At 37.1% G+C, this 20,765-nt stretch overlaps 1 protein-coding gene across 2 annotated transcripts in view; it reads right to left on the reverse strand.

Annotated features, from left to right (window-relative positions):
• Positions 1-216: 216 nt before the first annotated feature.
• Positions 217-20,765, reverse strand: part of LOC131430502 (U8-agatoxin-Ao1a-like) — an 89,251-nt gene continuing 68,702 nt past the window's right edge. For both annotated transcript variants that reach the window (XM_058595537.1, XM_058595536.1), the window contains one exon: positions 217-2,623. In XM_058595537.1, the coding sequence (XP_058451520.1) occupies positions 2,461-2,623 (163 nt within the window). In that variant the 3' untranslated portion in view covers positions 217-2,460. The remainder of the gene's footprint in view (positions 2,624-20,765) is intronic.

Raw genomic sequence — 20,765 nt, forward strand, 5'->3', positions numbered from 1 at the left:
GTCGACTGATTGGATTAAGCGTAACAGCTATAATCATCATGTCTAACAATGACGTCATGCTACTCTGGGCTTTACTGGTAAACTGTTTTTTTTCTCTCTCAGCAGATGCCCTTACAAAATTAGACCAAAATACCAGGCGTCACAAGATCCCCTTCCCCCTCCCCACAGAAAGGCTGTCATCAATCATTGTAAGCCAATATACATAGACCATCAAGCTGAGAAATTAAAACCAGACGCGAGCCAGTTGCTTCTAGTTTTATTTTTACTATAATTTCATTTATTTCACTTAATTTTGTTGTCTCTTCCTTTGCGTGTTTGTTTTTCTTTTTCTTCTCGGTTGTTTTAGGTAATCTTTACACTTTATACACATTTACAAAGGGCGGCTGTTAACTGCAATATAATGATTAGAGATCATACAACCAGTACAGAAACTGCAAAAGCAAAACGCTTCGGCGACCACCACCACCAGAATCATGCTGAAATATTGGCAAACGCAACAGGTTGGAAATTAGACAAGAGACTGTAACTTGACGAACCTTAACGAAACCGAATAGGAGTAGGAGTCAACAAGGCATTGTAGAAACAAAGTTTTCAATAAGTATTCATCTGTAATTTGTGTTCCGGTCCTATTAGCAGAGTGACAGTGAAAAGTTTGTTCCGTCACCGTTGCCGTCGTCGCCGTCGTCGTCGTCAGCCCCCGCAGCGAAGTTTGCTCCCAGTGGAAGGAGCTATTCGAAGGGGATGCCGAGTGGCTCATGGGGAGAGACAGGACATATTTAGCTCATAATTGCCAAATGCCGGAACTGGCTGGGGACTGAGTTTGGCAAACGATGAAAGTAATAGCTGTGACAATCGAGACATGACCGATGATGACGTGCCGGCTAGTGATTTATGACTATCTGGAAGGTCGCGAGTCGAGATCCTTGATGTCATGCTTTCGTCGGGGGAGGAATCCCGGTTTTTTTCTCTCTCCCATTTTGGGCCTACAAAACGGAACCGGACTTGTTGGGGATGGAAAATGAAAGCCGGCATGCGACCAACCGAAAAGTAAATGAAGCAGCAGCATCCGAGTGGGGATTGTCGTCTTCCTAGCCGAGAGACAGAGTTTGGCAGAAGAAGAAAATAAGACTAAGGTCTGTCGAAATGTCAACATCGGTTTGGTTCGGTGGGTTCAACATAATGATACATACTAAGCTCTTGATGGTTTTTTGCTTTTTTTTACTGTACATGGTTTACTAAAACGAATAGAAGTGGGTGATTACAGAGTTGCTGGAAAATGGGAGATAAATCCTATAACTACACACATGTATAAGAACATCGGAGAGGAAGTCTGATAAATGTGCTCAAGCTTATTTGTATTTATGTTTGTTTAATTTTTATAAGTAAATATACAGGAAAAGTGCTTCAGAGAACTTTTCCCAATGTCGGTACTCTAACGCTTTCGTTTTAAGAGGCTGGGAAACGGTTTGGTTTTGCTTTTTTTTGCCGGACGATGGACTGTCCGGTGCACCGAAGGGAACCGCACTCCGATCACTTTTCCTTTAACCACTAGTTACGCCTAGAACTAAGACTGTTTCCGTTTTCTTCATAACATAACTTTGTTACTTGTTTTTTTTTTGTGTGTTTAATAGTTTAGTTTTACTCATCTGTTTCCATTACACAAACAGCGAATAAATTAGTCGTATCAAAATCCACTGGACATAGGAAATTAACAATAAACATCTTTTTCACAAAGTTGATGCGCTTAGCTTCTCAACGTCGTGGGTTCTTATTTGTAAGTATATAATTGATTACCGGTTCATAGTACTGATTTTTTTTAAAATTTCTTTGTAGTTTGAAGTTCATTCTTCTGTTATAGCTGCTCTAGGTTAACGGTTTAGGGGAATGATTTCTCCTCGGCCTGCACTACATTTTCGCTTAACTCATGATTCTACTAACAGTAAAACAATAAATCTGAATAACGCAGACAATATTTTCTCTCTGTATATAATTATTATCCTTCATATCATTATCATTATTATCATTATCATTATTTTTGCATTTGTAAAAACTTGTATTCATTTCAAATAACCTGCTCGCTAAGTCTACTCCCATCTCTGCTGCCGTCAACATTGAAGTACATAACTCGTTCCATGAATTCGTTTCCGGTTTGATTTTAGTTTAAAAGCGCATGAACCAGATTTCATCATAAATTAGTTAGTCATAAACCTGTGTGTGGATGTTTTTGTGTATTTCAGTTTGCCGCATGTAAGTCTTTGCCATTTTTTCCTCGCTACTCGTCGAATCGATCGAAAATCCCTTCGTAAAACCGTAAATCGTGAGCCATTGTGCGGAAGCAGTTTTGTTATCGCCATCACCACTGGCCGGCATTGCTAGTCCTTGGTGTAGCAGCAGCAGTTCTACTACCGGAAGGACCAACAACGGGGCCAGAAGTTCTATCCAGGACCTCCCACATACCGTTTATCCCCACTTTTGGAACAGGCCCATCCGTTGGCATCGACAATTCGAGCCCCACAGATTGCACCGGCAGGAACTGTTGTAGCAGCAGTCATTTGGCCGATGGTCACAATTTCCACCGCGCCGGATGCACGCCCGACGGTAAACCTGGATCAACGAAGAGCGTCTGAAAATATGGAATAAAAAAAGCAAAGGGTTATTGTTTGTTTTCACATTTTTCATAACTGGTTTTTTAGTCTTTATAGTATTTCTAGTCTTTCTAGTCGTTCTAGTCTTTCTTGTCTTTCTAGTCTTTCTAGTCTTTCTAGTCTTTCTAGTCGTTCTAGTCTTTCTAGTCTTTCTAGTCTTTCTAGTCTTTCTAGTCTTACTAGTCTTTCTAGTCGTTCTAGTCTTTCTAGTCTTTCTAGTCTTTCTAGTCTTTCTAGTCTTACTAGTCTTTCTAGTCTTTCTAGTCTTTCTAGTCTTTCTAGTCTTTCTAGTCTTTCTAGTCTTTCTAGTCTTTCTAGTCTTTCTAGTCTTTCTAGTCTTTCTAGTCTTTCTAGTCTTTCTAGTCGTTCTAGTCTTTCTAGTCTTTCTAGTCTTTCTAGTCTTTCTAGTCTTACTAGTCTTTCTAGTCTTTCTAGTCTTTCTAGTCTTTCTAGTCTTTCTAGTCTTTCTAGTCTTTCTAGTCTTTCTAGTCTTTCTAGTCTTTCTAGTCTTTCTAGTCTTTCTAGTCTTTCTAGTTTTTCGCAGACTTTCTATTCCTTCTAGTCTTTCTAGTCTTTCTAGTCGTTCTAGTCTTTCTAGTCTTTCTAGTCTTTCTAGTCTTTCTAGTCTTACTAGTCTTTCTAGTCTTTCTAGTCTTTCTAGTCTTTCTAGTCTTTCTAGTCTTTCTAGTCTTTCTAGTCTTTCTAGTCTTTCTAGTCTTTCTAGTCTTTCTAGTCTTTCTAGTCTTTCTAGTCTTTCTAGTTTTTCGCAGACTTTCTATTCATTCTAGTCTTTCTAGTCTTTCTAGTCTTCCTAGTCTTTCTAGTCATTCTAGTCTTTCTAGTCTTTCTAGTCTTTCTAGTCTTTCTAGTTTTTCTAGTCTTTCAAGTCTTTCTAGTCTTTCTAGTCTTTCTAGTCTTTCTAGTCTTTCTAGTCTTTCTAGTCTTTCTAGTCTTTCTAGTCTTTCTAGTCTTTCTAGTTTTTCTAGTCTTTCTAGTCTTTCTAGTCTTTTTAGTCTTTCTAGTCTTTCTAGTCTTTCTAGTTTTTCTAATCTTTCTAGTCTTTCTAGTCTTTCTAGTCTTTCTAGTTTATCCGCGTCTTTCCGCGGCTTTGTGCCTCCGAGCCATCTTGGCTGCGGTTATGTGGCTGCACCACATCAATTATCGAGATGCTATAAAAACAATAGATATTTTTGATAAATAACCAAAATTTGCTGTTTCCTAACAAATTATATTATGTATTCGAAATTACCCTTCGATTGACCCTTTCGGCGAAACGACTTCCGGCGAAACTTTCGGAAAAACGGAAAGATGGAAAGACGGAAAGACGGAAATACAAAAAGCGGCGGCTTCGTACAAACAAACATGTAACCGCCTCGTTTGCCCGGTCTACTCAAAGCTAGATTTCTTTGCTTCAGTTAGGTCCGAACGAGCGGTAGCGAGGTCGGATTGCATACGAACAAAACGATGTGGCGAAGCCGTATTAGATATTGTTTCATTTGCACTTAGTTATCGGTAAATGTCGCAAACAATTGCCTGGTAGATACACTAATAAAGTCAACAAGTTTTTTGGGAATTCCGTTCTGAGGTTCATGAATAAACCTACAAACATTATTCAAGTCTTTCTGGATTATTTCAGAAGTAGGTCAGCAAAACGAAAGTAAGCATAATCATTTTTCATTTGTCACTTTTTTAATAATTCCCAATCACGATATTAAGACCATTAAAGAATTCGGCGAAATGATAATTTATCTATGCGTGTAGGTTGCTACAAAATTTTAACCAGCTCCGACTTCCAGTTCCTCAATCATAGCGTGGAATAGCCTCTCATATTGGTGCTCAGGAGAAGGTCAGTGAGAGGGATAAAAACTTGCAAAAATAAGTACTCAATTTTGCTCTGGATGGTTGAATCGATTTTAACAAACTTAGATTGAATTCGATGGGCTTACGATCCCATAGAACGCCACCGAATTTTATCTTGACACGACTTTGGTTCCGGAATTATAGGGCAATAAGAGAAAAAAATCAATTTCAAGAGCATTTTTCTATACATAGCGATTTAAATACGAAAAAATCGTGTGAACTACCCATATAATTGTTATATTTCGCGTGTCTTATTAGTTGATTACCAAAAAATGTTTCCAGTTTCCGGTTCCGGAAAAAAAGAAAATAGTGATCAAAAACTCTAAAACGATACTCAATTCATTTTCTCAGACCGGTGTTTACAAACTTCTGAAACGTTACACAGGTTCATAGTTAGCTAATGAATTTTTATTCAGATCCGACTTCTGGTTCCGGAGTAAGAGGATGATATGTGATTGAAATCTGATGCTGTTTCAAATTGTAGTTTATATTGATTGGTGGCCAAAAGCATCGAGTTCTGTTGTATGGGTTCCAAGCTCCCGATTGTAGAAGTACTAGTGACCAAAAACCCTCAAAAACGAATTTCGCATTATTTTCTCCGAGACGCCTAAGTCCTTGTTCGCAGTACACCCGAACCTCCGCTTACGAACACATTTTGGCATTACAAATTCCTTAATCTTCACTATACGGGGCCGAGGGTCATTTCATTAGCCGCGTAACCTTATTTCGTCATAATTTTGAACGTTAATAACTCAGTCATTTGTTGATGGATTGATATAATTTAACAACCAAGTAGTCGTTTCAGTATTTCAATACAGGGTCCGGCACTCGAAGTGTAACCAATTAAAAAGGCCATAAATTCAGTTTGGAAAATTACTTTTACGTTCCGAACTTCATCACGTCCACACAATGGCTCTCGAATTCACCAGATGCGAATCCAATGGATTATTCTCTTTGGGCCATTTTGGAGAGCAAAGTCCGAACTAAAAGATACACCAGTCTCGAGGCGCTGAAAAAAGTTATTGTCCGCGAGTGGACCAAAATACCTGCAAGTCACATTCGGCCAAACGAAGCAACTCCTTCGCTCTCTCAAGTCATCAAGTCAAGGCAAAAGGTGGTCATATCGAGCAAAAGTGAATTGATTCTGAATTTTGTATTATTTTTACACATTTTGTACTTTGAATTAAGTAAAAGTAATTTTCCAAACTGAATTTATGGCCTTTTTAATTGGTTACACTTCAAGTGCCGGACTCTGTAGCATACTATTGAAAATAAGGTTAGAATTGACCTATGTTTTCATCCACCAATCCCAGCTGACCAAATTGAGGTCATTTTCTTTTTCGGCATAGGAGGCCTTGCGTCATGCATTAAAACACCGCACCATTCTGCGTAGTTCGAAGAGGAATTTATAAATATATGCTGCAAATCATTTCTTGATTTCAGTTGATGCTTGACTGCGAATGAAACAAGTAGCTCGTTCAGTGAGATGATGACTAGATTGTAATTCAACTTCTGTTCGCTCGTAAATCGCATGAAAAACTTTTCACGTGGTGGTTGGTCGCTTGTCGCTCTGAAAATCGCTCGTCGCTACGCAACGTATCGTATTTACTGTGGCCTGCATGTTTATTTTTTTAAGTGGACGAAATTCGGTCGTGCTTCGCCGTGTGGTCTTTTAATATTCGCATCGCATCGCTTCGCGTCGCTTGTCGCTCCCACTCTGGCTTCACCCTAACTCTTCACTGTACGAGGCTAGGTGTGTTTAAAATTGAACGCTTAGAACTCAGTCATTTGTTGATGAATTTATATAATTTGAAACTACCAATCGATTCGGAAACATTTAACTTAAACTTATGCGGTAACGTGATTTAATTATTTCAATTACGTACCATTAAAAGATTGGATTGAATTGACCTATGTTTTCTCGAGCCAATGACAGTCTCAGTGAATGATGTCAAGCTCTAGTCTGATTTGCGCAGTATGAACTATAGCACAAAAGGGAATCGATAAATATATGCCCGAATACATTTCTGCTTTAGTTTACCCATGGCTTATCTTGATTCTCCGGTAACTAGCAGGCCAACTTAGAATTATCGGCGATAGATTTTTCGAACCTAATTTGAAGCGCTCGTATCTCTGTGATTTATTGATAAATTTTCCTCATTTAACTTGATTCGAAAAAGTCCATCTCCATTTACATACGAACAACACGGAGGCGCGCAAATAAATTCAGTATAAAGTTGTGTTATGATGATAATCATAGATAATTCTTTTCCTTAAATGTGGCTAAATACAAGGAACTATCTCTCAGCATAATCCCTCAGACCCTGTTATTAAACCAAACAATAATCATGTAACCTAATTGAATAGTTAGAAATTGATTAGCATAATATTTTGGTCTAATCTTGCTTCCAAGAATCTTATAGAAGGGATCCTGACTAAGTGTAGCAAAAATAATGCAATGCAAATCGTTATGCAGTATCGATTTGAACAAGCTGTTGTCCCATCAGGAATAAAACGCTTCAAAAGATTCGGAATTGAGTACAAATAAGTTGCACAGACTAACTTATATAGAATTATCAGATGCTATAAAATGTAATATTAAAGATAAACTCAAGATAAGCGATTGTACATGTATCATTTAAATCCTTACTTATTTGTCCAGATTTATATCTTGAGGTTGTTCGTATCCAAAATTGATCTTCTAAGTAACTTTGAAATCATCATAATTGACTTTCATTTAATGGATATTATCCGAAAATTTTCAAATGTAAAAATTTGTTGAAGGCATAAAATAGAGAATCAATTGTTCTGAAAGAATCTAATTGTCATTTTGATCATTCGCCAAAAATGTAAACACTAACAGTAGAGCAAGTTTGTAATTTGTGACTTTTAGTGCATCCATCATCATCTTTATTTTGGTATTTATTATGGGTACCTTAGAATTATTTCATTTTTAATGTAATCGTGATCGGTCATGTTTTGCTAACAACCCTCTAATTTTTTTACGTTACCACATTTTACCTAACTCATTTTACGAATTAAATAACTTTAACTTTTTCTACGAACCTACTACGTGAAAAGAACAAATGCCACAAAATATGTTTTTTTTTGCACATTAAAGTCTATATATTGAATAGTTTAGTAACTGTTTTGTCACGACTTTTGAAAAAAGCAATCATCAAATCGAAATCGAAACTTCTGGTAGTGAAAAGTATGACCAAAACTCATTTTTTAGTTATTTGTATTTATTTTATGATAGCTGACAATGTTCTTAACCAGCTAAAAGACTCTTAGCATCGTCCGACAGATTCTTCTTGGACTGTTTTGGCCATTCAAGAATATTTGTAACCAAAGGATCCGATGAAACTAATAACCAATTCATGGGATCCCGATTAAAAGTGATTTGTATTGCTCGCGTGTATAATACTCTCGAAATCTGTATGAAAGAAACTTCCTAATCATTGTGAACAGTACAATATAGCAAGCGTTTATCGATTTCCACTTCAATTGATGAATAGAGGATATTTTTCAGCAGGGCTTTTCTATAGCAAAATGACATAACGTAATTCGACATGATGATTGCCTTTTTTCAAAGTCGTGGCTTCTTATCTCACTTTCAAAAAACGTTTGCAATGATTACTAAACTTTTCTATTTGTAGACTTCGATGTCCAAAAAAATCATTTATTGTGAGAGTTGCCATGGTAACGAATATATACTGAATTCTGATCTGATATACAATGAATATTATCATTGCAAATGTCAAGGACAAGGATATTTGAAAGGAACATATCTCGCCTGCAGACGATCGCAGTCGAGTAACTCAACCACGGTATGAAAGCTCTTTTGAATAAGTTTAATATATAAGTAGTCTGATCTGCACCTTCCTGCGCCTTTTGTTGATAGACAAGTTGAAATTTTGTAAAAAAAAACATGAAAAATGGCTCTATTTCGTTGTGTAGTTTTTAAAGAATGAAAAACTTTGTATAACATGAAAAACTCATATAAATTGAAAATATATGTATTTTCTTACAAAAAACTGTTTTTAGGACACCTTTTTCAGAAAATACATTATATCATGGTGTAATTCAAGTTACGGGAATAGTACCTTCAGCAAACTTGTTTGAAATAACTCTCTTCACAACTTAGCCCCTATTTTGGCCCTGAACTAAAATAATATTATTATCTCACTTTAGGGGGATTAATCACATAAATAAAATTTGCGAAAGATGGCGTCTATCATTCTGAGCAACTTTGCTGAAGACACTGTACCTCAAAAACCACGTTCCTATGAGTTATCAATTAAGAGCGTGAAATTGCGCTTTTGAACCACTGTGCAATGCGGGCATTTTCGGAACGAATTCGATGAGTAGATATCGGAAAACGATGTTTGAGGTTGTTATATAATCCAAGCTGGTGACTTTCGGTTTATTTATAATCCTTGAATGCTATTACAATATGAGTATTTTCGGATCGGATTTGATAATTAGATATCGGAAAATGATGTCTAAGCGCGTTTCAAAAATCAATATGGTGAGATGTATCCATATACCATGAATACCATTGCGATATGAATATAAGCCATTTGATAAATTGATGTGTTTCAGAAAACAATTTACGCAATCTGTTTTTTAGATTCCCGCAAACGATCGATACTATTCAACGGATAGTTCTACTGTACATCCGAACATAAAATATTAGTTTAAACATAAGTTTGAACAGACAGTGATGCTGTATATTGTAATTTCCGAGAAAGGCATTTCTAAGCCATGGTTCAAGCCATCTGGGTTGACAATCAATCAATATGTGTACCAGAACGAATGTTTGTAGAAAGTTTTGATCCCGTTTTTTCAAAAACATCATGCTGATGGACAATACGTGTTTTGGCCGGATAAAGCGTCATCGCATTGTGCAAAAAAAAAACAATTGTTCCTGAATACCCATTCGATCCCATTTGTACCCAAAAACCACAACCCGATAAATCTACCTCAGTGTCGCCTAATCGAAGATTTCTTCGGGGGTTTGAGCTCCTTGGTGTACAAATATAAAAGGAGAGCCACGAATTGCTAACAGTTGATTAATATAATCAAGAGATGCATTCGCAAAGTTGACATGAAGGCCGTACAACGCTCCTGTTCCGACATCAAACGGAAGCTTCGCCGAACATCCGATTACGGACCATTTTCAAATGTTCACTATTTTTTTTCAACAATGGACAATGTATCTTCAATTTCAATAAATCAGATCTTCTCCAAGTATGTTTGTCTTTTTTTGACATCATGAGAAAAAAAATTCCAAAATTTTAGTTGCCTCCCGTTACCAATGCGGCTGGCGAAAAGGACGTTCAACGAAGGACCAGATGTTCACCGTGTGATAATTTCTCGATAAGTTTCGGGAGTACAACTGGCGGACTCATCATCTATTTGTAGATTTCAAAGCTGCGTACGACTCAGTGAAACGTAACGCTAAATTTATGCTTGTGCATGTCCAATCAAATTGTTTGTTTTTATTCAAGATTCAACGAAAGGATTAGACACCCAAGCTACTATAAACATCTTTAAAAAAAGCTGTGTAAAGCATACAAGTAAAAATCCGTTAAAATCACTCGAAGTATGAAAGCTCGAACGCAAGAGCCCATAAGGGATTACTGGACTGTTCGATGCACCTCTACTGAAGAACTGCTACGTGGTGATTGCTTTTAAAAAAAACCGTTAAATTTCTTACACAAATTGAAATCTCTACTTAGTTTTCTGTTCTCTGTGCTAAAACGTGTAATCATAGCATTTTATCGAAACTTTCCAATGTCAACCTTAAGAGAAAATTCAGCAGCAGGAAGTTTTATATGGGCGTTCTACAATAGAACTAAAACTGGAACAAACGTATCTCCAGCAAACCGTTTTAATTTTATTTTTTCGAACAGTTCTACTGTCAATTTCAAAACTGGCATACGCTGCCGTTCAAATTTTTTGTATTTTTGAAAAACGAATAAAACGCTGCTGGGGCTGCCAGTTTTGCTTGTTATAATATCCAGATATAAATTTTAAAATTGACATAAATTATACATTTAGAACCCTTAGGGCATGTACAGGAGTGTTCTAGTTGTAGATGCAAAATTTATGTCAGTTTTAAAATTTAAATCTAGAATTTATAACAAAATAAACTGGCAGCCCCAGCAGCGTTTTATCTGTGTTTCAAATATAGTGGTTTTCTGCTGGACATAGAATGCGACGGAATCGTCGCAGGATAGCGAAATAATGAGCGTCAGAACCACTGATGCCAGGTTAGCAGATTGGTATGTAAATTTGCAATTTCGTTTGTTAGCAGACTTTGCAATTAAGCCGACTTTTTTGCTGATTCTCGAAATTTTCATAAACAATCGTCCATTTTAATGACTTTTGCTATTGCTGTAGGGTTTTCGTTTGGTTTTTTCGTCATACTTCTAAATATTGATGTCGCATAGGACCATTTCTAATACGCAGACGCCTAAAATTTCACCTGGCATCGCTGCCAAAAAATTGGTAAAATTTCTTAACGACAATTGTTATTTCATTGTTCATCGAAAGCATCAACAAATGTATATCTGTCAAAGACGACCAACTTTTTAGAGTAGACAAATAGCACAATCGAATAAAGCACGAGGTTTTGAAAACCAAGGCGTCGATACAAAATATAAATGAAAAGGGAACATACTAAGCACAAAATAACCATTATGTACAATTCAGACGATCCGTCTTCTTTTGTCACAGTCAATCTCCGTCACCGGCACCGTCAACATTGATTACATGCATTCTTATGGAGCCATTCACACGTAACGTCACCATCACGGAACGTCTTGACGGACGGAACGTGTGAACGTTCCGGTAAAGAAAATATTAAACTAATTTTGACGGAAGCTGACGTTCCGGTGACGGTGACGGAAGGAGGCGGATCGTCTGAATCGTACATTATGTCAAATAAATAGCACACGCTTAAAAAATCCGTGCAACTTGTAGCCGTAATCTGCCACATACGCATTATCAATATGAATTCATTATGACTGAAGTTTTCTAAATAATAAATAAAAAATTAGTCATTGTAACGGTCAATTTAAAAAAATATTTTTTCTGGCTTGTAACATCGAAGGGGTTGAATCGATTCGAATGACAGTTTCGCTATCTTTGCGGCATTTTGACGCTATCTTATCGCATCGCAATCTTTTCTAGCCGACAGTGAAAATCACTATAAGGGAAAAAATAGAACGCCAGCGTATGCCAGTTTTAAATTTGACAGTAGAACTGTTCGAATAAATAAAACTAAAACGGCTTGCCGGGGATACGTTTGTTCCAGTTTCAGTTATATTATACAAGGTGAGATGAAAAAACTGCAACCAACTTCAGACTGCTGTCATTTCTAAACCGCTCGTCCCACAGCTGTCAGATTTATTCTAGTGACAGCTCATTATATTATTTACAAGCGCACAAAAGCATTTTGGTGGGAATTTTTCAGAAAAAAAGTTATTTGTGATGGAATTCAAGTGTGATAGTGTGATTGCTTTGCATTTGGCTGGAAAACCACAAGTGGCTATCGTTAGAGCCCTCCAGCATTTAAAAGTGAATAAATCTTTTGTGTCTCGTACCATCGCTCGTTACCGTGATACTGGTAGCGTAGCCCGACGTCAAGGAAGTGGACGAAAAAAAACAGCAACATCGGCAGAAATGGTTCGAAAAGTGAAGAAGCGAATTGAACGAAATCCGCGTCGCAGTGGCCGAAAAATGGCTCGTGAGCTGAACATATCGCAATATGCCATTCGGCAAATATTGAAAAATGAGCTTGGACTAAAGCCATTGAAGTTCCAAAAAGTGCAAGATCTTACTGATGCGCAAAAAAAAGTTAGACTCGAAAAAGCTAAAGAGTTGCTTCGCTTGGCCGAAAGTGGTGAACTGCCGAATTTGGTTTTCTCCGATGAGAAACCATTCGTTATCCAGCAGTTTGTAAACAAACAAAATGATCGTGTTTACTTGCCAGAGAGGTCAGCTGAAAATTTGCAACTTCGGTTGGCCACCAGAACTCAAAAGCCGGCCATGGTGATGGTGTGGGCCGCCATAACAGCCGATGGTCGCTCGCCGCTCGTATTCATCGACCGTGGGGTCAAAATAAATGCGCAAATCTATCGCGAAAATATTTTGGAGGGAGTTCTGAAGCCCTGGGCACGCAAACATTTCGGCCGCAGACCTTGGACATTCCAACAGGACTCAGCACCATCGCACTCAGCACGCGCCACCCAAGAATGGTTAAGAAATGAGGTTCCTCGCTTCATTTCCACCGCACAATGGCCACCAAAATCTCCGGATGCCAATCCGTTGGACTATTGTGCCTGGGGTATTTTGGAAAGCAAGGTTGGCACTAAAAAATACCAAAGTGTCGATCATCTCAAGCAAGCGCTTCGCCGAGAATGGGACAAAATACCGCAGAGCCACTTTCGGGCAGCGTGTGATGGTTTCATTGGCCGTTTGAAGGCCATAGTTCGTGCCAAAGGTGGCCAATTCGAACAAATCTAAACCGATTCTCAAATTTGATGTTATTTCCGACATTTTTTGCTTTCATTCAATAAAATTTAAAAAAAAAATGAAAAAATTATGGCGTTTTACTTTGTTGCAGTTTTTTCATCTCACCTTGTAGATCACCCATATGAATCTTGCAGCTGCTGCATTTGCTCTAATAGTGTCTAAAATTTCATTCGTCTTGAGCTATTTTTGACCTTTTTTTTTACGTAAGATCAGTAGGCTAACAAATTGAAAAACCATTACTAGGGTAAGTGCTCCCTATTTCATCTCATTTGTAAGAATGTCGCCTCAAAACCCCGATTTAGCCACTGAAATCACTATAACTTTTTCATATTACTACTTCATTCGCCTTGCTCCACGCTGAAAATTGATTCACATTTTTTGAAATTCAACTAATATTCATGAAACAGTTAAAACTACTTATGATGTGTTCACTACTCTGCTCCTAATTTCATCTCAATGGATTTTTATCCATCCTATCGTTGGTCCTTTATTCATCCTATAAATTAGTAATGGCGACAGCAATCATAACAAAATATTAGACTTTTACACTCTCAGGTTCAAAATGTCAGAATTCTTCTTAAAAGCGGCCTAATGCCAACTATGAGAACCGGAAATGCATGCATGCAAATTCTTGCACAACAATTGTTTTGCGAAAGGTTGTACTAGTTAATATTCTTTTTGTAAACCGAGCTAAGCTCATTGCACATTACATTTGGTTTTACCTTTCTATCTTTTCTTGACCAGAGCTGCAGAGACCACTAGTGTTATATACCATTCGACGAGATAGAAAAATGTCTTTGTGTGCATTTTTTAAAGATTTGTGACGTAAACGACAAAACTCATTAGCGCTCAATTTTCTTTGATATGGATGAGCCAATCACTACCATGAAGTATGTTTTACACAGCTTTTTTGAAAAAGTTTGTACTAGCTTAGAAGTCTGTTCTCTGTGCAATCACTTCAGAAAGTGATAAATGATCAAGTTCAAATGTATTATTGCTGATAGCAAGCGTTTGTATCAAAAAAGAAGCCGGAATTCGTATCAGAAGCTATCCTAATAAACCAAAGTAAAAATATTGTAATCAGACAGTGTGAATGACAAGCGAAGGGCATTATCACGCCACTAATTGGATTAAGAATTGATTTTTTTTTTGGACGACTAACCGAAACCGACTTCCAAAAGCATCCACTTACTTTGTCCCATGTTAACTTTCACACGACATTTCCCCATCTTGGGACTACCGCTCGGGTCCTACTTGACCTGAAGGAATGTTATACCACGATTCCATGAATGCTCCAGTGGTGATGCATGTAAAGAAGAGAATTTATTTTTATTGTATTTTTCTAGACATCCTGACAATGGAATTCTTATCAGATACTGTATTGGGGCGATGGGTGGCACAGCGTATTGTTCTCCTCTCCTATGAAATGTTACGAATTTAGTTCGATCCGAATTTAACCTTCTTCACAATTCAAAGCCGCCCAGTGAATATCCTCACGACTCAAAGGAAATCCCTGATATGTCTAATACAAATTCGAGTCCGAAAAAGACTGACTACGATCGTACAGTACAGATTAAATTACATTAATAGCTGTCTGCTATGTGTTACATACAGTTACGAAAAAAAAACAAAATGAATCCTAATGGGTTGGTGATGTAGTTACTCGCATTTCAATACCTTACTGAGTTACCCATCCCCCGGAACAAAAAATCAGACAGTTTCAATTGGAACCACGTGCACAACCCGTTTCCTTTTATTACGATTTATAGCGGTATCAATTCGAAAAGTACGACAAAACGCAGTTCTGAACATTTCACTCGCTGAACAAGGATGACAATCGAAAAATTAAATTAAATTTTGAATGGAAACCAGTTTTGCATTGTAGCTAGAAGTTGTTCGCCCGCTATAAACAATGAAATATGTGTGGCAAGCTACAACGTTGGAATTGGTAAATTAACGCTAGAATAAAAAGAACGGATTTTTTTTTTGCAGAATCAAAACCATTTGGAATCTGAGTTGTATTTTGGTTCATGCGGTTTAATTTTCTATTTATTTATCATTTGCAACAGTCTAGAAAGAGTAGAACCTATTTCAGAGAAAGGAACTGGTTTACCGTACTTGTAAAAACCACCTTTTTTAATGATCAAATGAAAAATTGAGAACAAAAATCTGTAACGGATTTTGCAAGGTTTTAGTTAAAACAATTTTTTTAAACCAGCATAAAAACACTTTTAAAGCAACAGCCGAGTAAAAACATTTGCTCCGGAAGAACGTTTTTCCAAACTAAGTAGCACTTATCCGATTTTTTTGCATTGAGCCGATCAATTACCGATCTATTTTACGGTATAGCCCCACATACCATAAAAGCAGCTAGCTGCAAACAATATCAAAGCTGTTATTAGAAGTTTTGATTGTTACAGGAAAACATGTTACACACACCCAACACGAAGTTTTTCAAAGTAAATCTTAACCCGTTATTTTCGACTTCCGTGAATGTACCCCGGGAACAACAAACACCAATTTTTCCACCCACCATATGTCGTCGTGAGGTCGATACACTTACTTGACAGGGGCAGGACAAGTTCACTCCGAAGGCTATAATCACTTTTGCTAACATAAGCCTACAGGGGGATTCGCAAGACGACATGCCGTGATGACATCCAATTTTGGACCTTTCCAAAGGGAAACAGAATTCAATTATGCCAGTTATCTTTCACGGCCTTTCAGCCGAAAAAAGTGCTCCAGACAACAAACGCATCCCGGGAGAATTTTCCAATGGTTGAAGTACTACTGTTCAAAGATGCTAGCAACAAAAGGCAGCAATATAAAACGTGGAGAAATCTTTGATTATACTTGATAAACTTTGGCATGGGTGACACTCAAAATTGAGGTGGTAAAATAAAATTAGACTACTCATCAAGCTACGATCAGGTTAGCCAGTTTATCTGTCACAGTTTATCTGCCACAGACAAGTAATTTTTCAGCAGTTTAAATTTGGTCTGGCAATGTGATCACACTATTCACAGTTAAATCAAAGATAAACTCAAGATTGCTAAGTACCATACAAGCCATTGAAAAATTTTTGGTCACAGATCGTGAACCGGTGAACCGTTCGTAAATATCCATCGCTTGACCCCTCAACCCATGAAGTTCAATGGTAACGATGGTATCTATGGAGAACTTATTTGGTATTTATAAATAATAATAACTGGAGGTGAAAATCAGTTTCAGTGTTTTACTATCTCTCTTTGCTCGTCGTTTGCGGTTTGACTTTCTATAATCGCAGGGTTTGTCTAAAATCGAACGGCTTGGTGAATTAAGTTTGTAGTTAATAGAATATGAGTTGATACATCGTTTGTTTTTGAACGACAACTTTTCACTTTGTTACTCCTGCACAGAATTCATAAACTTGTCAGATATTCGTAAATCTACAACAGCGTTGAGTGAAACGGTGCTTTATGTGCATAAACTATCATCATATTGCTCTCCTAATTGTAATGTTCTCTTGAACTAGGCGATAGATTGCAACAGAATCATCTAAGACTACACCAACTGTTCAGGCTCTTAGACGCCTGTAATAAAATCCCCAGGTTACATTTTCTCAATTGCGACTCATACAAAAACTGATGTATAAGTAATCTATCGTGTGCAGATTTTAACCCACTTATGCCATTATCCTTTTATTTTTTCAAAAGATGAAGAACGCGAAGTGCGGACGGGAAACAATTCACCGGTGTTAGAATCAAAATGATATAGAACGGGATAACGTGCCCATTGAGCCATGAACGGTCTAATGAAAAAGCAGTAATCTGAAGAAGTAAAAGAGATGTCATTAAAGTTAAAGTTTGTGTTTTGATGATTTTAAAATTTGAAAATAAAAGGATGAAATATAAGTACTGTTAATTCAAACAATAATTTTCAACATGAAATTGTATGTCTAGAAAGAGGTTCCACTCAGTTTCTCAATTTATCTCCCAGTAAACATACTACAGCCATAGCTTTCCTCAGACTTCAAATGCCTACTGATTGATTTTGAATATTCAAGTCATATTCAATTTTATGTGTGTATATTTTGTGAGCAGGATTTGATATATAACGTAATGTGAAATGTCAATACTCCGACTATACTCTAGTAAATATTAGCAAGATAAACAAATTGAAGTAGTGCATAGCAACATTCAAATTGAACGAAAAGTTGTAGTTCAATGAAAACTTTTGACAGTGAACCGATGTTATCGAGGGGTCTTGTTTCACTGGTACATATAAAAACGATGACCACTCCATCTTGAGTTTATCTTTGGTTAAATGACAGTCAATACTTTGACAGTTGTTATGTTTGACTGTGACAGACACAGTATTGTGATTACATTGATCAGACAAATAAAACTGGTTACAGACTTAAGGTAGCGCTTCGCCGTGGTCACGGGAGTTCGCTGCCTATCCCGGGGTTTCACGCACTTTACCCAAAATTGTGAGAAAACGGGGAAGAAAACGGAAATTCCAAGAACATACGATTCTAGATAATTAATTTTTCTATCGATTCGTATATAAATTGTGCCTGATAAACATTTTTATCGAAAGATTTCGTGCGAGTTATAAAAATAAATGAGTTTTTCCTTATTCTTTCGCACGCACACAATGTCAACGCAAGCATTGGGGTGTGCAAAATGCTACATGCGGTAGACGCTAACAACATTTCTTCTGTTTTCGTTGTCCGTTCTCTCTGCGTGAACGTTGAATATAGATGAGTAGAAAATGTAAGTAAGTGTTACTACTTTGTAAAATAATTTCTATTCATGTTTCAGTAGAACCAGAAATCAGTAATGATTTTCATCGCTACTAGCTTTGACGCTTTGTTGAAAACGTAGCACATCCCTACATATGCGAGTTGTTTATAGCGAGAAAAGGAAAAAAAGAAAACCAAAATTTAACAAAACTCGCACGAAATCTCACGAAAGAAAAGCTTTCTAACTGATATTTTTCGCCAAATGCATAGTAAAATCATTTACCTACAATCGTATGTTTTTGATTTTTCAAAAAACATTTTTCATTTACCTACAATCGTATGTTTTTGATTTTTCAAAAAACATACGATTGTAGGTAAATGATTTTACTATGCATTTGGCGAAAAATATCAGTTAGAAAGCTTTTCTTTCGTGAGATTTCGTGCGAGTTTTGTTAAATTTTGGTTTTCTTTTTTTCCTTTTCTCGCTATAAACAACTCGCATATGTAGGGATGTGCTACGTTTTCAACAAAGCGTCAAAGCTAGTAGCGATGAAAATCATTACTGATTTCTGGTTCTACTGAAACATGAATAGAAATTATTTTACAAAGTAGTAACACTTACTTACATTTTCTACTCATCTATATTCAACGTTCACGCAGAGAGAACGGACAACGAAAACAAAAGAAATGTTGTTAGCGTCTACCGCATGTAGCATTTTGCACACCCCAATGCATGCGTTGACATTGTGTGCGTGCGAAAGAATAAGGAAAAACTCATTTATTTTTATAACTCGCACGAAATCTTTCGATAAAAATGTTTATCAGGCACAATTTATATACGAATCGATAGAAAAATTAATTATCTAGAATCGTATGTTCTTGGAATTTCCGTTTTCTTTCCCGTTTTCTCACAATTTTGGGTAAAGTGCGTGAAACCCCGGGATAGGCAGCGAACTCCCGTGACCACGGCGAAGCGCTACCTTAAATATGGGTAGTGAGCTGTTTATGGCAGTTTTTCTGCACAAAGTGATCACATTGGAAGAAAGTTTGTGGGGCAGAGAACTTTTTCACGGAATGTTGCATTATGATAAAATATCGATCTGGTCTCACAAACGGAGGTTCGTTGCGTTGTTACTTGGTGTGTTGTGTTTGGAAGCAATTAAAGAAGGAATATAAATGTGCTCCGGTTTTTACCTTTTTCATAAATATCAAAAATAGGTACACCGAAACCTCCATTTGCGAACTAAACGGGGGTTCGTAAAAAGAGGTAGTTCGTAAAAAAAGTTTACGTTATTTGGGATTTGGTTCGTAAAAAAAGTTTTGTGTAATTAATTTGGAAACCGTGCATCATATGGTTATTTTCTGAACGGATGTGAAGAGTAAGTGCAAGAAAATTATGTTTGGGCTCGTTTCAAAATCCAAGATGGCGGCTTCCGGTTTATTGAGATTGCTTACGACCCCTAACAATATGGGTATCTTCGGAACGGAATTGATGAGTAGATGTCAAAGAACGATGTTTGAGGTGGTTCTGAAATCCAAGATGGCGACTTCCGGTTTGTTGATATTCCTTGAAAACCCTTACATAATGGGTATTTTCGGAACGGGATTGATGAGTAGATGTCAGAAAACAATGTTTGAGTTGGTTCTGAAATTCAAGATGGCGACTTCCGGTTTCTTGATATTCCTTGAAAACCCATACAATATGGGTTTTTTCGGAACGAGATTGATAAGTAGCTGTCAGAAAACAATGTTTACGTGGTTCTTAAATCCAAGATGGCGACTTCCGGTTAGTTGATATTCCTTGAAAACCCATACAACATGGGTATTTCTAGAACGGGATTGATGAGTAGATGTCAGAAAACAATGTTTGAGTTGGTTCTTAAATCCAAGATGGTGACTTCCGGTTTCTTGATATTCCTTGAAACCCCTTACATAATGGGTATTTTCGGAACGGGATTGATGAGTAGATGTCAGAAAACAATGTTTGAGTTGGTTCTGAAATTCAAGATGGCGACTTCCGGTTTCTTGATATTCCTTGAAAACCCATACAATATGGGTATTTTCGGAACGGAATTGATGAGTAGATGTCGAAAAATAATGTTTGAGGTGGTTCTGAAATCCAAGATGGCCACTTCCGGTTTCTTGATATTCCTTGAAAACCCATACAATATGGGTTTTTTCGGAACGAGATTGATAAGTAGCTGTCAGAAAACAATGTTTACGTGGTTCTTAAATCCAAGATGGCGACTTCCGGTTAGTTGATATTCCTTGAAAACCCTTACATAATGGATATTTTCGGAACGAGATTGATGAGTAGATGTCAGAAAACGACGTTTGAGGTGGTTCTGAAATCCAAGATGGCGACTTCCGGTTGATTGATATTCCTCGAAAACCCTTACAATATGGGTACTTTCGGAAAGAATTTAAGAAACACCTAAAATATCATTTTCCGACATCTACACCATATTGCAAGGGTTTTCAAGGAATATCACCTCAAATATCATTTTCCGACATCTACTCATTAATTCCATTCCGAAAATACCCATACTATAAGGGTTTTCAAAGAGTATCAATCAACCGGAAGTCGCTATCTTGGATTTAAGAATCACCTCAAACATCATTTTCCGACATCTACTCATCAATTCCGTTCCGAAAATACCCATATTGCAAGGATTTTCAAGGAATATCAATCAACCGGAAGTCGCCATCTTGGATTTAAGAACCACCTCAAATATCGTTTTTCGACATCTACTCATCAATTCCGTTCCGAAAATACCCATATTGCAAGGGTTTTCAAGGAATATCAATCAACCGGAAGTCGCCATCTTGGATTTAAAAACCACCTCAAATATCGTTTTCCGACATCTACTCATCAATTCCGTTCCGAAAATACCCATATTGCAAGGATTTTCAAGAAATATCAATCAACCGGAAGTCGCCATCTTGGATTTAAGAACCACCTCAAATATCGTTTTTCGACATCTACTCAT

Source organism: Malaya genurostris, chromosome 2 (genome assembly GCF_030247185.1).
Source record: "Malaya genurostris strain Urasoe2022 chromosome 2, Malgen_1.1, whole genome shotgun sequence".
In the NCBI taxonomy this organism is placed as follows: Eukaryota; Metazoa; Arthropoda; class Insecta; order Diptera; family Culicidae; genus Malaya; species Malaya genurostris.